The sequence below is a fragment of the Aspergillus homomorphus genome, assembly GCF_003184865.1.
Source record: "Aspergillus homomorphus CBS 101889 unplaced genomic scaffold BO97scaffold_28, whole genome shotgun sequence".
NCBI classification, from domain to species: domain Eukaryota; kingdom Fungi; phylum Ascomycota; class Eurotiomycetes; order Eurotiales; family Aspergillaceae; genus Aspergillus; species Aspergillus homomorphus.
Window position 1 is genome coordinate 109794 of NW_020291914.1, and position 18861 is coordinate 128654.

Here is an 18861-nt window from a genome sequence, read left to right on the forward strand (position 1 = left end):
TATTGCACTTTCATTCAGATCAGATACTGCTGGATTTCTCTCATACACGACTGGTCCCAAGTATTCGCAATTTCTCTGCTTACAGCTCAAGTTCCAGGTCGAAGAACGCAGGGTTCTCTAGTTCTTTGCATTGGTATTATGTCCGGATGCTTCGAACTGATGTAGAGGTGCTCTGGGGGATGATATTCCTATACCACTTCAAAGTTACAGGTCGGATGAGAGTGCTGGAAGTACTTACAAATAAGAAAATAACCTCACTTTCGGGCCGGTCATTGTGATGACACCCGAAGCTTATTTGACTACGGTGGCCTTTGGTTCAGGGCCTCGATTATTGACTGAGCACGTCGCATCTCGCTTTGCAGGTCTCCATCTAAGGCTTCCTGAAGGCATCTAGACCAGAGGCCAAAGCTCGATCAGGCCATGCGATTGCACTCATCTCCAACCCATGAAGACCAACGAGCAGATCCTTTTTAAACAGAACAGATAACATGCGATCTTCATTTCTATGCCCTTTGACTTGCTTCCTTGATTCAAAAATGCCATTGTCTGGTTACATTATATTCTCAGCCTTTGATGCCCTTTGTTGCAGTCCGCTGATTCTGTTTTGTGTCGCAAGAGCCCTATATAAACCGCATGTCAAGCCCAGCGCCATGGGCATCAATGATAGAATCCCCGCCACAAAAACACATCTATGGTCCTTTCTCGTCTTAATCCTCAATTATGTCTCTCACGAGGTTGCCCCCAGAGCTGTTCAGTATGGTTGCTGCGCATTTGAGCGGGTGGGATTTGCTTTCTCTTTATGCGGTGTCTGTAGGAGTCATGACGAAAATACATAGTCTTCCTGATTGGATTATGGCTCGCTCACTGCGCGTTCTGTGCACGGATCTTTCCAATCGGAGCCTCTCCCAAATGCATGGAATCGCGCAGATCGACATACTGCGCAAGCACGTTCAAGTCATGAGGATCGAGCCACCATTTGGGCCCTTGTACCCACTGCATAGGGTAACTACGCACGAGTTGATCGAGCAACCCACCCAGATCCCGAGCATCAAGACCCTGAAAAATGACCTCGTGTGCTCGCTGACGAACTGCAGAAGCTTCGAGATCTGCCTCAACAGGCACGAAGGACGCCGCACATATCTCGACAGCGACGACGTCCTCAACGTTTTGCTGCACATCTTCGTCGAGGCCGCGCTCCCCGTGGAACACCTATCATTATATACGCACAATTTCGCCGAAGAGCTCAGGGAGTCCAGACGAGCCCGGCCGGATACTCAGGATAATACTCGCGTGCACAAGCAGCCGGATCTCGCGCGCGCCTGGTCCAAACTCACCTCCCTGCAGGTCACGCAGCCCTACTACTACCACCTCGCTAATTACCTCTACAGGCTCCTTCCGCGCATCCTGCGGACCGCGCCCAAGCTGGAAAGACTGATCCTCATCGGCGATGCCAACTCGGCGAAGTCGAGGTCACTGGTCTGCGTGCTCAAGAACGTCAAGCCGCTGGCGGAGATCAAGCATCTCGAGATCCGTCGCTCGGCTTTCCGGCCCGAGGACTTTGAAGAGTGGTTGCCGTTGATCGGTCGCCATCTGAGGTCGCTGAAGTTCTCCATGTGCTCTAAGATCTCGGCTGCCTCGTGGACTCGGTTCTTCAGGTGTGTGCGGAAAAACTGTCCCTTGTTGGAGGCTGTTGCATTCGAGGAAATGCAGGTTGGTGGCTTTAGCTGTCTGACGGCCAAGCATGAAGGTCAGAGAATGGCTGCGGTGTTGGACAATATTTCGTGGAGGTTCGAGAAGGCTGAACAGGATTGTTGACCTGTCGATCCTATCTTCATATATAGATGATTGTCTACATGGAACTGAGAATTTATTAGTCTATTCTATCTCCTATATAACTGTAACGCCGCCATCGTACCATATTACCGGCAGAGCTTGATTTCAGAGGCAACCTCCTTTGTATCTTGCGACTGATCAATATTACTAGAGAATAGCACCAATTTGCTACTTGGACACATATTTGTAAAAATGATTGGAGTGCCTGGCACTACCCGTTGAAAACGAGGCTCCAAACCCAGATATATATCTCGGTACTTACATTAATTGACTTCCATAGTGAAGACGTGGCGAAATAGTACAGCGATAGTGCAGCTCTTCCAGTACTTATCAGCCAATGGAGTATATGGACAATGCCTAATGGACAATGCCTACACGAAAGGTGAACGCAGAATATAGAACTTATCAAAGGCTATATATTATCATCCATAAAAGAAGATCAAATCAGACCGTCTGACAAACGCCAACCCCTTTTTGCTTATGTACAATCACCTTTTCTTTTTCTAAAATACCAAGATCTTGATACCCTTCTGCTTGGCACCGTACCGATCCTTGAACTCGGGCCGGGTGAGCAGCTGCAGCAACGGAAGATGCGTCTCCTTCATGTCGAAGATGCCGCGCTGCTTCTGGTCGACGTAGGAACCGTCGATGACGATACGCTCCAGTTCACCGAGTTTGAGGGATCCTGCTATGTGTTAGAATTATTGGGTTATGTGGAGGCGAGACGGTGAGAGAGAGAGCGTACCTGAATCAATCAAGTCGGAAATGCGGGCTGGGGTACCGGCTCCGATGCCCATGCTGTATGCGGGGTTAGTCCATGTCCATGGGGAGTCGGTATAGAGAGAAAGCCATACCGTGCGCGCTCCAAGAACTGCTTGGCCTCGTCCAACTTGATGTGTTTCGCGAACAGCTTGCCGACAATGGACTCCTTGTTCTGGAATGAGCGGAGGGCTCGGACGACATCCGCGGCCCGGAGACCTGCGCCCGCGATCACCAGTGTATGAGGGGTACCCTTCTCCTCGGATGACTTCGCCAATCCGGATCCCTTCTCCGGGCTGAAAGCTTTCAGGAACGCGGGGAGGTTTTCGAGGTTGCGTGGGGAGTCGAACGATGAGGTGTCGAGGAATGCGGAGTCTGGTGGCCGTTAGTATGTGGATTGTTCTAAACCCACGCCGTGCAAGCACTAGGAGCTTTCGTACCAGGTACGGACAGATCACTCAGCTCGACTGCAGTGATCTCCTTGTTGTGTCGTCGGACCTTCTGAGCGAAGTGGTCCGCCAACAACCGTCCGTCCATCTTGCCGATTGCTTCATCGATGCTGCCCTTGACCTCTGTCGCCTTGGTCTCCTGAGGCTCCTTCGGCTGCTTCGCCTTGTCTTTGCTGTCCTTGCCCTTGTTTCCACCCTTCTTGTCAAATTTGCCCTTGTTGTTGTTCTTGCGCTTCTTGTTACTGTTCGGTCCCTCGGAGGCATTGTTGCCAGTCGACTTCGTCTGCTCCGGCTTGGAGTTGGATTCCTCGGCCTGTCTCTTGCGCTTCTTGTCCACCTTGGCGGCCAGACCGGTGGGCTTTGCGTTTGCGTCGGACATGATTCTGATCTGGAATTGACTCTCTTCACTGCTGAGCAAAGCCTTCAATGGCAGCGTAATCGTGTTGTCTCTGCGCAACTTTTTTATGCTGAGTCAGCCGTACCTTATCGATAAGATAAACAGTGTTCCGCCAATCACATCTGGACCCACCGAGCATGTGCGACCGCCTGCCATTTCGAGTCTATCTTCTGCTGCGCGGTCGTCGTCACTTTCACCTGTCCGCATCCACCACGCGCTTCCCCCTCTCCCGCTGCTATCACAGGTGACTTTGTAGTAGAGTGCAGGTGACCTGGTGATGAGCTGCTGTTGGAGCCCATGAATAACTGAATTCCACTGTACTCCTTGTCAATTACCTTCTTTCGGATCGTCACAGCGGTAATCCCTCGCGACAATGTCGACTACACCCAATTCCCGGCGTAGGTCACCGCGATTGTCCGAAGTGTCGGAATCCTTCTCTCCGATTGGCGATACGACGCTCACAGGTGTATGCAAACTTGTTCCTCCCTTAATACAACCATAGCTTACCGGAAATTTTGAATCACATAGCTTTCACGTCTTCCTATCCACAACAAATTCCCCCTAACACCCAGCCGACACGCGACGACATCCACCACGCCATCAGCCAACAGATTCACACCGCGCAACAGAGGCGCCGGCGCGCCTGCCACCCCGTTTAGACTGAATGCAATTCAGCGACGTAATGCGAACACCCCCGGCCGTGATCGCAGGAAGAGCGGCCGCATCCAACGGGAAACGACATTCGATATCCTTCGGAATCTGGGAAAGGGTATGGCCTTGTCTTTTTTGCACTCCAATACTTCCTTTCATATCTACTTTCGCATGCAATCTCGGGTTGAATTGGGACTAAGTTGGCTGACCTGGCGTAGCACTCGCCCCTGCAACCCAACCGATCCGTTCGTCACCCAGTGAGAAGCCGGAGCCAGAAGCCCCAGAGCTGGCCGAGCCTGAGAGGGATGAGTTTGAGATCCTCGACAATGAACCCGAGATGGAGCGCCCTCGGTTATCCTTGCCGTTGGAAGAGGTTTATGAGGTCGATGAGGAGCCGGAATTGCGACCCCCGAGACTTTCGTTAGCGATTGAGGAAGATGACATTACCGTTGAGTACCCGAGGCGAGCTACGAGCGAACTGGATAGAGGAAGACTGTCGATGATGGGCCCGCGCATGAGTGAGAATTTCGGCGATGCCACTCGGTTAGAGAGTGACGACGAGGATGACGGGGATGATACGGGTCTTGTGCAGGGTGACGACGACGGGGATGAAGCCGAGGAGACTATTACTAGCCAAGGGGCTTTTGATCGAGGGTGAGTCAAGTTTCTTTCACATTCGAGGGTGTTTTGAATTTAGCTGATATATTATTCGCAGCGGAGATACGGAGGATTTGGGCCGATTCAACTTCGAATTCAATTTCCCGTCGCCGCCTGCTCCCGGGGTCGGTGATCTAGACCAGGACGCCCCCATGCAGGATGACGAAGGCTTCGAGCTTCCGCCGGTGGATATGCCCCTGGATCTGGATGTCGGACCGGGCGATGACAACGACGATGTCAGCAGTGTATCCGATGCCGGCGGAGATTTCGGCATGGAATTCCCGGCCGCGGAACCGATTGCCATGAGTGAGAGTCAAAGTCCTGGTGTCGCCGGAGGTCTGCGGGAGGAGCAACAGTATCTCCCCGGTGTCAAGCAGAAGAAACTCTCTCGCCATGGGATTCCCGTTCCTAATTTACCCGTCGGTGTGGTCAAGAAGTTGGCTATGCGCTTTGCGCGGGCACGGCATGGGTCCAAGGCGAAGATCAGCAAGGAAACCCTCGCTGCGATTGAGCAGGCCTCGTCGTGGTTCTTCGAGCAAGCCAGTGACGATCTGGCAGTATATGCCAAGCATGCTGGGCGCAAGACTATCGATGAGAGCGATGTTACAACTTTGATGCGGAGGTAAAGTTTACCACACTCTGTTATTGCCTCAACTGACACTAACATTTTAACTTGGTTAGACAACGACATCTCAACAACGCCACTACTGTTTTCTCGCTGGCGCAGAAGCATCTACCGAAGGAGCTTTTGCAGGATATGAGATTGGCGATGCCACCATGAATTGTTGATACATATACATGAATCTTCCTTAACATACAACCCCAACGCCGCCACCGATTGGTGGGCTATGATCACTGATCTGGCCTTACCAATTACGGTTCAACCGGACATGACGAGTGGCCTCGTTCGGCCGCTTGCGAATGATCATCCACAACATGATGGACGTGGCCAGCGACAAGCCGTACCTAGAGCGCATGAGCAGGGACTTGGGGGGTTTTGAAGACACCGTTAGGGTTAGGACCCACTCACCATGTGAAGATGTACTGGCTGTGGTTATTCCGCAAGTTCACCTCGGCGGCACGACCGATGGGAATACCCTTAGCCTCTCGAGTATACGACTCGACCAGATCGGGGACTATAGCGTTAGGGACAGACATAGGAATGTTAGCTCCATCTTCACCCACACCTCCCACATAAATTCCCCGTACGTAACCCAACCCAACTCAGAAAAGGGGAGAAAAAACAACATACCCATAGTCTGCTCAATCCAAACAGGCTGACTCCCGGTCAGCTCAGCCATCTGCTGAATATCGGGGAAATAGAACTTCCCCTCCTGCGGCACATTATCCGGGGTGAACATATTCTTCTTCCAGGGCTCCCGCAGCAGCCCCTCAACCACGACCTCCCCGCGCGGCAGGGCAGCAGCGCCACCCCTCTCCCCCTCCTGATCGCGCACCTTCTGATCCTTCTGCTTCCGCGAGATCCACCCTCGATTCACAAGGATGGTCGACTCGCCCTCCCCGCGCTCCAGCGGCGTCACCACGAAGAACCCGTCCTTGCCGTCGTGCATGCGCGGTCCCACGAGCATCTCCTGGTCGTGTCGGAACCGGCCTGTCGTGTAGACGCGCCGGTAGTCGAACTCCGAGATCGCGTCTGGGTCGATCCGCGGCGGTAGTGGCAGTGGCGGCTTGACGAGCCGGTCTTCGAAGGTCGCGATCATCTTCGTTTTGCGGTCTAGCCGCTGGATTTGCCAGGTGCCCAGGCCGAAGGAGATTATTGGGATTAGGGCTGTTTTTTTGGGATTAGTTGGGTTGGGTTGACTGAGATGAGGGGACTGGGCTGGGGAGAGGGGGGATTGAAGGAGGGGGGGCCCGTTGGGTAGAGATGTATGTAGTGTGGTAGGGAGCTCACCTAGAATAATCAGCCCCGGTCCATGCTTATTGCCTGTTCGGACGATCTTCGCCGGGTTGTCGACCACGCTGAGCCAGGCTGGGTCGTCTGCTAACTGCCGACTGTAGGATCGGGTCTGTTGAATGCGGCATCTGGGGCAGATTGAGTCGAGCGTTTTGGGGTTGCGGCGGGTGTGGAAGATAGAGAAGGAGGAGGAGGGGGTGGAAGTTCGTATGGATGCGGCGGTCCGGTGGAGCGCGGAGATTAGGGACCGCATTCTGGCAATTCAAGACCCGAGCAATTGGCTTGAGGGTGTAGGGATATGCTTGGTGGTGGTGGTAGAGAGTGTACGTACGGAGAGAGGAAAAGGAAGTGAAGGAACCGAACCTCCGCGGCGGGAGACGAGACGCCGGCCGGCGGCGGTGTTTGTCTTCCCGCCTTATCGATTACATTACTTGGTTTAGTCTCGTGCTTCTCCGCTCCGATCCTCCCTCCCACTTGTTTGTTGTTCGTTTTGGTGCTTGTGGTGCTGTGTTCATTATTCATATCTCTAATCATGTTCTACTCGGGGAGTCTACAAGAGGGAATTGCCTTGGCTGTCAGCCAGGCTAAGGCTGTCGTGTGTTTCGTTCGAGGTTCGTTGCCTTTCATTGTTCGTCGCAGCTGTCGCTTCTCCGCAATCCAGCTGGCTGGCTGGCACTTCCGACTACGTATTTGGTATGTGGAGCTAATCTTGGTCGACCAGACGATGAGCAGACGAGCTCGACTTGGGAGGACGATTACTTCACAGGAGATGAGGAGGTAATCATTCGCTGTCTCAGCTGCTCCTGATCTACATGGCAGTTCGCTCACGGTTTAGTTCTCCCGGCTGCTCGAGACGAGAGCTGTCCTCTTGCGCATCGCCAAGGATAGTCAGGAAGCTGGCTTTCTGACCTCCTTCTGCCCGATTGTCAAGTTCCCGACTGTTGTTGTTATAAAGTACGTGCGGTGGAGTAGTGGATTTCAAAGCTATGCTTGGCTGCTGATTGTCTTGCAGGAATGGCATGTTGTGCGACTACCTCGTGCCAGAGCTATCCAAGGAGGACTTTCGCAGTCGCCTTACCGCCAAACTGGATGAGAGTAAAGCAGCTGCTCAACCGGACCTGACGAGCACGTCTGATAGTACCACGGAGGGTGCTGCGGGTCAGCCTATCGTGCCTGCGTCCACAGCTCCTGCGCCCACGCCTGCTGCGCCTGTCGCAACCTTATCTGCAGCGGAACCGTTGACGGCTTCACCTTCGACGTCAAGCCCTGTTGCGGATCAAACCCGCGAATCTAGCATACGCGAGGGCAAGAAGAGAGTCGAGGACGCACGAATATCCCAGTCTACCAAACCGGCCGCGATACAGAAGAAGCCCACCCCAACGCCTAAGGAAACCAGCAAGCCTATCATCCCAGATCAGCTTCCCCGCAAAACACCATCAAAGCCAGCCACCTCCACTCCCAAACCCGCGCCTCCATCCCCTAAGCCCCAAGTCCTTCCAACCCAGCCCCCCTCGCCTCCGAAGCAATACCGTCTCCAAGTTCGCCTCTTCGACGGCAGCTCCGTCCGCTCGAGCTTCTCCCCATCGCAGACCATCCGCGCAGATGTCCGCCCGTGGCTCGACACCCAGATGCTGGAGGAAAAGCGACCCTACAACCTCAAGCACATCCTCACACCCCTCCCGAACCGCACCCTGACTATAGCCGACGAAGAGCAGACTCTCGCCGAGCTTGGTCTCGGCTCGACCGCGAACCTGGTCATGGTTCCCATCAGCACATACACTGATGCCTACTCCGCAGCCGGGTCCAGCCTTCCCGTTCGCGCTGCATCCTCCGCGTACGGGCTGCTCTCCTCAGCCGTGGGCACCGCGGCGGGCCTTGTTGGCTCGTTCCTGGGCTATGGATCCACCCCTCAGAACCCGACGACCTCGCAGACCGGACAATCCTCTCCGAGCATCTCCTCGACCAGGGATGCAGGACAAAGGGCACGACCCGCCACCACCGCGAGCCGAGGTCCGATCATCCGGACATTGAGAGACCACCGCGACGAGCAGGAGAATAACCAGTTCTACAACGGGAATCAGGTATGTTCTACTCTGTCTGCCCTTATTGTCCTCGTTGTGACATAGCATGAGATACTGATACTAGGCTGCAGCTAAACTTCCAACCACGCAAGGATGACACGGATCGACGATGAAAATGTACATTGCGATTTGAGCTGAGCTTGAAATTGGACCACTTGCTTCCATGTATGTAGTATAGCGATAGCCCTATCTAGTTTGCCCGGGTCATTCTTTCACATCTAAATCCGAGTCTACAGTGACTAGCACTTTGAAGAGTGAAGATATTTCTATTTTTTTTTTGGTTGTGCCTAATGGCTTTATGATCATTGGTCTAGATATACAAGAATAGTGTAGTGGTAGGTATGATAAAATTCGTTCGTCGAGGGAGTCCTTCGCCGCTATGCAAAAAACAAGCAGATGGCATATCCCAGCCATCCACCACCATCATCACAGACCCTGCCTCGGATTGAGACGAGAGCTTGGATTTGATTCGATTCCATATAGTAAAATAAAACACCCCTGCCCTAGCACTCAGAAACAGAGAAACCAGTCGCAGGAGACGTTGGGGTATGTATTGTATAGATTATTTCTCTTTTCAATTTCCGTTGAAAATAAACACAGCATAGATCCACGTCAAAACCCATCAACACAGAGATGGAATCTGATGAGTGGGAATAATCTAGTACTGCTTAGCAGCAGCCTGGCAGGCCTTCTATAATCACCGAAAAACCCATATTAGCAACCTTTCTTCTTTGCTTCTCTCACTTCATCTCTCTCACCCATCCAACCACATAGGGAAGAAAAACGTACCAGCTGATCCAAATACCACCCACAGATAGACATGTTACCCTGGTTCTCATCCATGCACTTGCGGAAGTTCTGGACGTCGGTGGCGCAGGCGGGGTTCTCCCACGAGCTGTTGGTGGCGTTGCCGGCCCAGAGGCCGTTGTCCATGGGCTGAGCCTGGGCAGGGGGCGCGGCCGCCTCTGCGGACTCGGCGGGTGCGCTGGAGCCGCCACCGCTGAAGAAGCCGCCGATCGCGTGGCCGATCGAGGAGCCGACGGCTACACCACTGTCCGTTGGTTAGTTTTGGGTTTTGAGGGAGAGACGTGCGAGGGGAGAGGCGAGGGAGGGAACTGAGTGGTAAGGGCGCGTCGAAGCGACTTACGCTGCTGTGGAGGCCATCTGGCCGAAGAGACCTGGGCCGGAGCTCTGGGGAGCGGCCATGGGCGTGGGAGGAGCAGCGGCCGGAGCAGCGGCCGGGGGGTGCGCGGAGGTCGAGTGAGGCTGGCTGTGCTGCTGCTGGACAGGAGCGGCCGGTCTGGCCGGGGCGGCGGTAGGTCTGGTGGGAGCGCTGCGCGCGGGGGTGGGAGCGGCACCACGGCGTTGACGAGGCATGGTGATTTGTGATTTGTGTTGTTGGGGGGGGTTGAGTTGAGGGTGTGGTTGATGTGTGTTTGATGGCACAAGTATGTGTTGGGGAAGGAGGAGTTGGGGGGATTGTCTTATAGAAAAAGAACAAGCTCGAACCGTCGGGCGGAGAAAGTTCGATCACTCCGATGCTGTGCCTATTTCGCCACTCGTGATTGGTGCGGCCGGCTGTTTTGTCAGCTTCCGGTCCGGCAGTTCGACGTCTGTGTTTGTTTGGTTTGCTTCAAACCCTTTTATGGATTGCATTCAGGCGCCAGAACTGAGGCTGTGGGCAATCACTTGTTTGTAGCACATGATGAACGCAGTTACGGATTATTATCCTGTTCTACGAGTGGTAGGAGGGGTTGAAAGGAGACAGAACCGACTGGTATTTTTTGATCATTGCCGCTATACGGAGTTATCCATCCCTTCAACACCCTTATCTCCGGTTGATACTCCCCGTGAGTCACCGCCAGCATGGCTATGATCCACAAGGCTGAGCATGCTCCATTTTCACTTCCGTAATCGGATTAATATCACTGTTGCCACTGCCTAGATGGTGTGGAACCTTGCAGGAGGTCATAGAAGAGTCCAAGCTCCGCGCCGAGCGAGTCCACTGGCGTGCTGGAGAAGGCAAGATGCCGACCCGCGCAACAATCAGAAATAAAACACTCGTTCGGCCTCGCACCTCACACAGTTCGGTCAAGAGAAGGCTTGAGAGGGGGGTGTCGCTGTGTCCTCCTAGTGTACTCATGTTGTATGCGCTGAGAACTCCGTTCGCAGAGAGGAAGATGGCACCCTGGAAACGAACCCTTATGCGACACTGCCATAAAGTAGAGGTTCCCGGTGCCTGCTGTGACTGTTCGGCCAGATAGTGCTTGACCACATGAGGCGGACCAGCCGACCATAATGTCGAGTCATGCCACTGTTGAAGACCGTTGGCTACCTCATTTGAGATTCTTCGCTTTGCGCATGTCACCCTTCTTCTTCCTCCGGTCCTTCGTGACTTCTTTGCGCTCTTCTTTGTTCAGCTTCTTCCGTTGCTTGTCCTTGCTCTTTTTCTTGTCGTCACTGGGTTGCTTTTTCTTGGTCTTTTGGGTAGTCTTCGCGGGTTTGGCGGCCTCTTCATCGCTTTCAGCATTTGACTCGGATTCGGAATCGTCGGTGGCATTTTTGAGCGCGGAGTCGGAGGCTGGAGATGCTTTTTTAGCCAATAGTGATGCCTTGAGGTGTGCGCGCGCTTTTTCCTTCGCTTCCTGTTCCTTGCGCTCTAGATCAATCTTATCGTTTCCAGCCTGGTATCCGATTAGTGCTCCAATGCTGACGTTACTGTTGGCGCATGATGTAAACATACAAGACCGTGCTTGATGAAGCGAGCGGCAGCTGCTTTATCGAGCTTGAGAGTGCGCTGCTCGGGTTCCGTTTCCAGTTCTTTGATCTTCTCGAAGTATTGTTTTACTCGCGTCAGCTCTCGGAAAACCGGGTGTTCCTTGGCGTTGGCACCGTGCAGGCGCAACCAAGCTATCAAAAATCAGTGGACGTCGAGCTATTAATGGGGAAGCGATAACCTACAGAAGATCAGAGATTCCAAGGCATAGGTGACTAAGACATGGAACTTGGCTTTGTCCAGTACTGGGAGGTTGTTGGACGCTTTCACGACGGAGCTATCCAACACAGGCTGGAGGATCTCTTGAAGATCATCGATATTATCGTCCAGCTGCTCAAGCAGCGGAAGTAGATCCGTCGCGTCCATATTTCGCGTGATTCTTTGCGTGATGAAAGGAAGATTTCCGAAAATCTGGGCCGATACGGGGCGATTTTTTATCTCAAGGCGGTGTCTAAGGCGGTGGCGAGCTGGAAAGTCCGCCTCTTCTTGCTTCATCGGATCTTTCACCTGGCCGATCGATCTCCACGAAAACTCATTGAACGGCTCGTTTGTTATGACTGAAGATCTCTGGTGGTGATCGCTCAAAGCTTATGGCATTACCCTGTTAAGGGACGAAAGGCGACTGCTTCACAGAGGGTACATCCCCGCTTGTCAAGACCGCTGCTCTGCGGCGACTTCCCAAAGTGTCGTACATACTTGGGCGCAGTCCGCTCTGGCGGACTGAGTTGTACAAATCATGCTATGTCTCTGCACGTAGAGCACGGCAGGGTGCTATCAGTCGCTTTATGGAGACCTGGGCTCAGGAGGCGGAGGAAGCGTCCAAGGACAGTGGAAAAGCCCGGCTCTCTGGGCGCATACATATCTTGGGTATGGGAAATGCAGCGTTATTTGTCGCTCACTCTTTAGCGCGTCGACCGTCTGTACCGCCCATCACCTTGATGATGCATTCTCCCGCCGTCTACCACTCCTGGAAGGATGCGCGACAGTCCATAAGTTTGCAAGCGAATGGATTGGAGGACATCCGAACCGGCTTCGATGTCAACGTCCTAGAGAACAAGACCTGGTACTCAATCCCATACGAGGCCGACGAGGTCGACGAGGCCGAGGACAGGCCCCCTGAGCCCGAGTTTGCCGACGTATCCCTTGAAGGGGAATTTGAGCTCGAGGAAACCCTGAAATCTGAACACGATGACCGGGAAATTGAATGTTTGATTGTTGCCGGCCCAGCATCAATGACTGTTGCGGCCGTGGATTCCGTCAAGGATCGCTTGACGCCCGACTCGACAGTTTTGATTCTCTCAAACGGAATGGGTCTACTGGAGGAAATCAATGACAAGATCTTCCCCGACTCCAAGACGCGCCCGTGCTACATGCAAGGGCTCGTCACTCACGATATCCATCGCCGTAAGCGCGGTTATCAATTCGATCACGTTGATGTGGGATCAACCATCTTGGGGTTCCCGCTGGAAGCCGGGCTATCCCAGGCTGAGGCTGAGAAGATGCATTCGGGGCTTTGGCCTCCCACTGCCAAGTACTTATTGCACACCTTGACCAACACCGCGCCACTTGTTGCTACTGCGGCATCTCCGACCGATCTCCTGTTACATCAGCTGGAGAAGCTTGCCATCCAGTGCGTTCTTCTCCCATTGACTGCTCTCATGCAGGTCAAAAACGGCGATATTCTGTACAACTACAGTATCACCCGCGTTATGCGGCTGCTCCTCTTGGAAATCTCGAGTGTGATCTGTGCTCTGCCTGAGATCCAGTCAGTTCCAGGTGTTGAGGCCCGCTTTAGCCCGGAACGCTTGCGTCGTATGGTCACTCAACTTGCGGATAGGACCGCCGATGAAACGAGTACTATGTCTCAAGATGTCCATCACCGCAGGACAACTGAGATCGAATACCTGAACGGCTACATCGTGCGAAGGGGCGAAGAGCTTGGTCTTAGTCCTGCGATGAATTACATGATCAAGCATTTGATTCTCGGAAAATCATATGAGATCAAGCAGAGGGAAGCCTCCGCCATCCCCATCGATGTTCCCACCGCTCAAACTCCTCGAATGTTCCCCGCGTTCCGGAAAAACTCCGAAGATTTCAAAAATTCCGAATAGACCGGACGAAGTCCCAGGCCCCAGTCAATGTACCATATACCCTTTCAGTTATGTATCTACATTTTAGCAGGGAATCGCATCTAGAGCTCTAAGGCAGATGTGTCTAATCTGTTTCCACCGTGTGAGGAGCATCTGGGCCATTTCTGGCCGCAACTGGTCGTCTCCGGCGGATGGAAGACTCTCCAGATGGCGGATCGTCGTGTCTGCCTCACCGATATACGTGTTGATCCAGTTCCGGATCACGCTTGCCGACTTCTCTTCGTCCACCCCTTTCATCGAGTAGCCGAGGACATGATTCTGCCAGTCCTTGAGCGTCATATACGTCATGGAAGCGGCTATCTCAGTCCGATAGCAGACGCCACTGGCAGTCAATTGGTAGTTTCTGATTGGCAAACAAGTCGTTAGCAAGTGCATTATAAGTACAAGCATGAGCAATTTACATACCCCAGGTACTGATGGAACTCGAGTTCCTCTTGCAACGCGGGGTCAACATCCTTGAATATAATGGTATCGAGATATAATGTTTCAGATTCGTTCTCCTCCAGGTAGAACCCATCTAGGACGAGTTAGATTACTAGGAAGTAGAGTTGCGTATAGCATGATGTGACACTCACATTCGGTAAACAGAAAATCATTCGGATGAGGACCGTAACTCATATAGATCTCCTCGCCTTCATCTGCAGCATCACAGAGTCAGTATATCCGGACCCACTCCTGTAAACAAACAACCAAGCCCTATCGAGATTCGATGCAAGGACGTCACCGTACCATACTCCTTAGCAGCCCGAAAGACATAATTTTGCCCATCGAATTTGACATTACACTGCGTAAGAGCCCTAGTCAGCCAAACCCACAACAGAAGTATCTGATCTTGAATCATGTACGTACCGCTACATCCGAGTGATTGAAGTAGTCCGCAAAAGGCAGCAGGGCCATCGCATCGTTCCGATCCTCCGGCGCCTCCTGGCCGGGCAGCAGATAGTAAAAGCTCCTCGTGTTGACGATCAGCCAGTGATATGAGAACCGCTCCCACTCCGTGTTTGGAAATGCGGAAATGACAATGTCCCAGTCCCGGCGCAGACGTTGTTGTTGCTGTGCGAGGAGGTTCTGGTGGGTGGTTTCGTAGTCGTGGGCGCAGCGTTGCGGGGGGATCGTGCTCCATTGGCCGGAGATCGAGGGCGGGAGGAGTTCTGGGATTGAGGTCCTGTTGTGATAAGGTGAAGAAGGTGAAAACGATGACTCGGAATTACCCTCGTGCGGTGGCGCTTCAGTCCAGAGGATTGGCATGCATGCTTCGAAGTCTGCGCGGGTGGGCCAGGTGCGTCGCCAGAGGTCGTAGGGCTCGAGGTCGGCGCTGTCGCCGTTGGTGAGATAGGCGGCGTACAGTGCGTGCGTCGGGGTGCCTTCGGGGAGTCTGCTGGAGAAAGAGGACGGAATGCGTGAGGGGGTGAGCATTGCTTCGTGGGGCACTGTTACGATTGCCTCGTCTTTCTAATGGTGGTGAGGGTTGTGCTTGCGTTAGTATATGACTGGCTTGTAGTTATGTTTGCGCACGCGCTGGGGGATCGGTGGGTTAGTGCTTGTCGTACTTCTATGCGCCGCGTGGCGATCATGCCTAGGCCTCTACCTGGGAATCGTGCGGGACTGACACCGTTGGCAATGACACCTTGCGACAGAGCCCATTCCGTGAAGGCTTCATGCTGCTCGCCGGGCCACCAGGTGGGTTTCATTTTGCGCGGGTTGGGCTGCGTGTACGGGTGTGATTGTTGGATGAAAATAGATTTAGAGAGTGGGTGTATATTTATCGACCAGTAGTGAAACTTGCTATATTCAAAGCTGGAGCTTCTGTGCAGTCAATGTCGCAATGGCCGCAATTGAGTGCATCGCAAATATCAATCAATGTCCCACTTGCGATAACGAATCGGCCGATTTTATCTTATCGATCTTTTATCAGTCGGTACGGCCTGCCAGACCGACCACTCGCGCTATCCGGAGTCTCCCCGAAATCGTACCACTTGCATAGATCGTCCTCCGACTCTCGATCAATTGTCCCACGAAGACTTGTGTCCGGTACGCCGTAGTGTCCAAATATGTCTGTCCTGGGGAAGCGCAGCGCCGCACTCTGTGCACGAGAACTGAACCTCCTCGCCACAGCAACAATAGCAGCTCCTGTTCCCCTCCAGTCTCGCTGCGCGCGGTCCTTCTCCGCCTGGAACCGTCCTCCGCCCAACTATCCCGGCCATGTGCCATTGACCTTCGTCGAGCGCGGAGCGTTGGCTGTGGGGTCAGCGTTCGGGGCTCTCATCAATCCACGAAGAGCAGGTGCGTTCTTACCCCGGGTCTTCACTTATCAATCTTTCGAGAGGCTGTTCCTTTCCCTCCCTCCGCAATCCTCACTTTCCACCCCGAACCACAAGCACCCCCACTAACCACCCCCAAAACCCACAGACCTAATCGCCACCTGCGGCGAAGCAACCGCAACACCGTACTTCATCTATCGCCTCCGCGACGCGATGCTCTCCGACCGGACCGGCCGACAGATCCTGCGCGACCGGCCGCGCATCACCTCGCAGACGCTCCAACTACCGTACCTGCGCACTTTACCGGAGAACACCGTGGGGCGGACGTACGCGACGTGGCTGGACCGCGAGGGCGTGTCGCCGGATACGCGCGACAACGTGCAGTACATCGACGACCCGGAGTGCGCGTACGTCATGCAGCGGTACCGCGAGTGCCACGACTTCTACCACGCGGTCACGGGCCTGCCCATCTTCGTCGAGGGCGAGCTGGCGCTCAAGGCCTTCGAGTTCCTGAATACCCTCATCCCCATGACGGGTCTGAGTCTGTTTGCCTCTGTGCGGTTGAAGCCCGCTGAGCGGGAGCGGTTGTTCAAAATCTACTTGCCTTGGGCCGTGCGGAGTGGGTTGAAGAGTAAGGAGTTGATTAATGTTTACTGGGAGAAGATTCTTGAGAAGGATGTTGGTGAGTTGAGGGAGGAACTGGGTATTGAAAGGCCGCCGGATATGAGGGAAATACGGAGGATGATTCGGTTGCAGAAGAAGAGGGAGAAGGAGGCCGCCGCTGCCAAGGCTGGGCTGTAGTTGGGTGATGCGGGTGTCTTGGGTCGGGAAGTAGTGGTTATCTCCTGTATATTATATGTATTGCATGGCATGGATATACTGTTTTATGTCTTTTACAGTATAAGTCTTTCTGGCTGGGTGCGGGGTGACTGGCTTCGTGGAGAGCACTTGAGTCGTGTGACGGAGACTGTGACATGACTCTTTCCATATTCTGTAAACCGGGCCTACAGACCTAGAAGATGGAAAATGCGTATTGCACATTGAGGCATACTTTAGCGATGGCGCAGAACCGGTAATCCAAGTATGAAGCGTGGGAGAAGGAGGAAGAAAGAGAGCAAGCGGAAGGTATCATAAAAAGACTGCAAATGACCATCATCACCTGCGGACGTCGCACGTCTCTCGCTAATAACAGTTCAACAATTTGTTGTCAATTTACAAGTCCAGCAGGTCGTCGTCGTCATCCCAGCCGCCTTTGCGCCGGTTGATCACAATCTTATGCTCCTCCTCGTCCTTGCGCTGGTTCTCGGCCATGGCGTTGAGCAGCTGCTTGAGCTGGTCCTCCGACACCTTCTGGCGCAACTGGCCGGTCTGTGCGAGCATGATCAGGCGGTTTTCCACATCCATTGCGCGCGATTCCTTGACCAGGCGAATGCGGCCCAGGCGGTCAGCGGCTTCGGGTTCGAGGATCTGGTTCAGAATGGAGGAACGGCGTTCGGCTGGTAAAGGGGTTAGAGTCAGCAGGTGGTTGAGTTGGACGGGGGAAGAAGATGCGGCGCGGAGGTTGCTCCAGGTTGGCGCTCTTCACATGTCGAGATTGTATGTGGGGTTGTTATAACGCATACCTTCAGCTTGTCTAGGCAAGAGTCAGTTATTGGGAGAACTAAGCACCGGAACAAGATCAAGGAGTGCTCACTTTCTCTGATCTTCTTGGTTGTCACCTGGCCCGCCGCGTGCACCACCGCTCTGCTGCTGGAGCTGAGCCATGCGGGCTCGTCTGATCTGTTACATGTCTGAGTCTCGGGTCGGAGAATGATATGCTGAGGGAGCAGAACGAGAGAAGCGATAAAGGCGATAGCTGGGGAGGTAAAAGGCTGCATCCTGAGAAATGTTCACTGACCTCTTCCAACTCTGCATCGGCCATGGTTATTGCTGGTCTCGTTGATCGACGGTCTGTGAAAGGGGTTCTGCTTGATCGATGCGGTCTTCGCGGGGAAATTCACTAGAGATTGAGCCCAGACGAGATCTGCAATGAGTTCCTGGAGTCAAGTTGTCTGAAATTGAACTCAAAGATGGAGACGTTATGCACCGTGGGATGATCGGAAACCGGCCATGCATCTGCTATTGATGGAAGTTTCAACCCCACCTTATGGTAGTGTAGTGCCTCAGGCATAAAGGCCACCCGCCCGGCGGGGCGCCATGAGGCATCCAGGCCATCTTTTCCCCAACAGGCAATCAATACTATGCGGGAAGGGATGCAGCTTCAATCCGCCAGGTCGGGACAATCACACCGCAATTCAACCCCCATTGCCTCTCTATGGCTTTTTCCAGTCGAGTGACAGCTGGGTTCTGCAGATCAGAGCCTCAGCAAAGGATCAGTTAAGGTTCCAATGTCTCAGAAGCCGATAATTCCCTTGTTGCTGTATCTGGCTAGATAGATAAGTTGCGGCGCGTATTTGCCCTCCACTGCCAAGCCCAGAGTCGTCCTCAGTTCACCGAGCACTGACAACCCGACTGCATTAGGCTGAGATTGTCCGATAGGGCCGAGCTAGAATCCAAGCAACCCGGCGCGATTTCAACCATTATGATGGATCTCCGATTTTTTTTGGGTGCAGTCCGTCAATTGCATTTATCTAGGGTTTCCAGGGCGAGAGGGAGCGGAAGGGGACGAAGAAAGAGGCAGTGCGAAATCCCCTGGTCCAGCCACTCAGTCCGGTGTCCCTTTACGAGACGCTGGTCTGTACTGTATCAAGATCATCACCCTCGGAGCGGGAACCGAGAAAGCCGAGAAGGGAACGTGGCTTTGAGTTATTTATAAGTCAAGGATACATTGAAGATCGAAGAAGATAGGTAGTGGTATCGACGGATTCGTATCCAGGCATTGAGGGTCTTTTCAAGTGGAAGTGTAAGTATCTCTTTCATCCTTGACTTACTG

The 18861-nt window shown here is 53.5% G+C and overlaps 11 protein-coding genes across 11 annotated transcripts; 5 read left to right on the top strand and 6 right to left on the bottom strand.

Annotated features, from left to right (window-relative positions):
- Nucleotides 1-481: 481 nt before the first annotated feature.
- On the top strand, nt 482-1815 carry BO97DRAFT_444532 (uncharacterized protein; the record flags this gene model as incomplete). Its single annotated transcript, XM_025698466.1, has 1 exon — nt 482-1815. Exon 1 carries the CDS (start codon nt 721-723, stop codon nt 1813-1815), a length of 1095 nt encoding a protein of 364 aa, XP_025549710.1. The 5' UTR covers nt 482-720.
- Nucleotides 1816-2283: 468 nt separating this feature from the next.
- Nucleotides 2284-3448, bottom strand: BO97DRAFT_406812 (uncharacterized protein). The gene is made up of 4 exons (XM_025695499.1): nt 3033-3448; nt 2688-2967; nt 2579-2631; nt 2284-2518 (listed from the first exon to the last, which is right to left on the bottom strand). Exons 1-4 carry the CDS (start codon nt 3418-3420, stop codon nt 2337-2339), a joined length of 903 nt encoding a protein of 300 aa, XP_025549711.1. The 5' UTR covers nt 3421-3448; the 3' UTR covers nt 2284-2336.
- A 212-nt stretch (nt 3449-3660) lies between these two features.
- BO97DRAFT_372284 (uncharacterized protein) lies at nt 3661-5881 on the top strand. Its single transcript, XM_025692859.1, has 5 exons — nt 3661-3904; nt 3967-4207; nt 4308-4743; nt 4805-5368; nt 5428-5881. Exons 1-5 carry the CDS (start codon nt 3812-3814, stop codon nt 5525-5527), a joined length of 1434 nt encoding a protein of 477 aa, XP_025549712.1. The 5' UTR covers nt 3661-3811; the 3' UTR covers nt 5528-5881.
- On the bottom strand, nt 5519-6914 carry BO97DRAFT_372285 (cytochrome oxidase assembly protein SHY1; the record flags this gene model as incomplete). The annotated part of the gene is made up of 4 exons (XM_025692860.1): nt 5519-5712; nt 5777-5882; nt 5999-6535; nt 6659-6914. The coding sequence occupies 4 exons, from the start codon at nt 6912-6914 to the stop codon at nt 5613-5615; spliced, it is 999 nt and encodes a 332-aa protein (XP_025549713.1). The 3' UTR covers nt 5519-5612.
- A 172-nt stretch (nt 6915-7086) lies between these two features.
- On the top strand, nt 7087-9006 carry BO97DRAFT_122357 (UBX domain protein). The gene is made up of 5 exons (XM_025689978.1): nt 7087-7272; nt 7383-7438; nt 7497-7615; nt 7674-8742; nt 8814-9006. The coding sequence occupies exons 1-5, from the start codon at nt 7194-7196 to the stop codon at nt 8853-8855; spliced, it is 1365 nt and encodes a 454-aa protein (XP_025549714.1). The 5' UTR covers nt 7087-7193; the 3' UTR covers nt 8856-9006.
- Nucleotides 9007-9018: 12 nt separating this feature from the next.
- BO97DRAFT_406815 (coiled-coil-helix-coiled-coil-helix domain-containing protein) lies at nt 9019-10218 on the bottom strand. Its single transcript, XM_025695500.1, has 3 exons — nt 9890-10218; nt 9532-9793; nt 9019-9433 (listed from the first exon to the last, which is right to left on the bottom strand). The coding sequence occupies exons 1-3, from the start codon at nt 10117-10119 to the stop codon at nt 9401-9403; spliced, it is 525 nt and encodes a 174-aa protein (XP_025549715.1). The 5' UTR covers nt 10120-10218; the 3' UTR covers nt 9019-9400.
- An 860-nt stretch (nt 10219-11078) lies between these two features.
- Nucleotides 11079-11884, bottom strand: BO97DRAFT_435935 (Sas10/Utp3/C1D family protein; the record flags this gene model as incomplete). The annotated part of the gene is made up of 3 exons (XM_025697758.1): nt 11079-11426; nt 11486-11652; nt 11704-11884. 3 exons carry the CDS (start codon nt 11882-11884, stop codon nt 11079-11081), a joined length of 696 nt encoding a protein of 231 aa, XP_025549716.1.
- Nucleotides 11885-12043: 159 nt separating this feature from the next.
- Nucleotides 12044-13981, top strand: BO97DRAFT_393885 (putative 2-dehydropantoate 2-reductase). The gene has a single exon (XM_025693950.1). It carries the CDS (start codon nt 12304-12306, stop codon nt 13627-13629), a length of 1326 nt encoding a protein of 441 aa, XP_025549717.1. The 5' UTR covers nt 12044-12303; the 3' UTR covers nt 13630-13981.
- Nucleotides 13399-15359, bottom strand: BO97DRAFT_393889 (uncharacterized protein; the record flags this gene model as incomplete). The annotated part of the gene is made up of 7 exons (XM_025693951.1): nt 13399-14011; nt 14074-14185; nt 14244-14306; nt 14398-14452; nt 14518-14819; nt 14880-15120; nt 15219-15359. 7 exons carry the CDS (start codon nt 15357-15359, stop codon nt 13693-13695), a joined length of 1233 nt encoding a protein of 410 aa, XP_025549718.1. The 3' UTR covers nt 13399-13692.
- Nucleotides 15360-15719: 360 nt separating this feature from the next.
- Nucleotides 15720-16703, top strand: coq4 (ubiquinone biosynthesis protein COQ4; the record flags this gene model as incomplete). The annotated part of the gene is made up of 2 exons (XM_025691282.1): nt 15720-15951; nt 16078-16703. Coding segments are annotated over 2 exons (858 nt in total), but the record flags the coding sequence as incomplete, so codon positions are not given.
- Nucleotides 16704-17055: 352 nt separating this feature from the next.
- On the bottom strand, nt 17056-18180 carry BO97DRAFT_122454 (DNA-binding protein). Its single transcript, XM_025689979.1, has 4 exons — nt 17827-18180; nt 17623-17708; nt 17552-17562; nt 17056-17425 (listed from the first exon to the last, which is right to left on the bottom strand). The coding sequence occupies exons 1-4, from the start codon at nt 17848-17850 to the stop codon at nt 17142-17144; spliced, it is 405 nt and encodes a 134-aa protein (XP_025549720.1). The 5' UTR covers nt 17851-18180; the 3' UTR covers nt 17056-17141.
- Between the last annotated feature and the right edge of the window lie 681 nt (nt 18181-18861).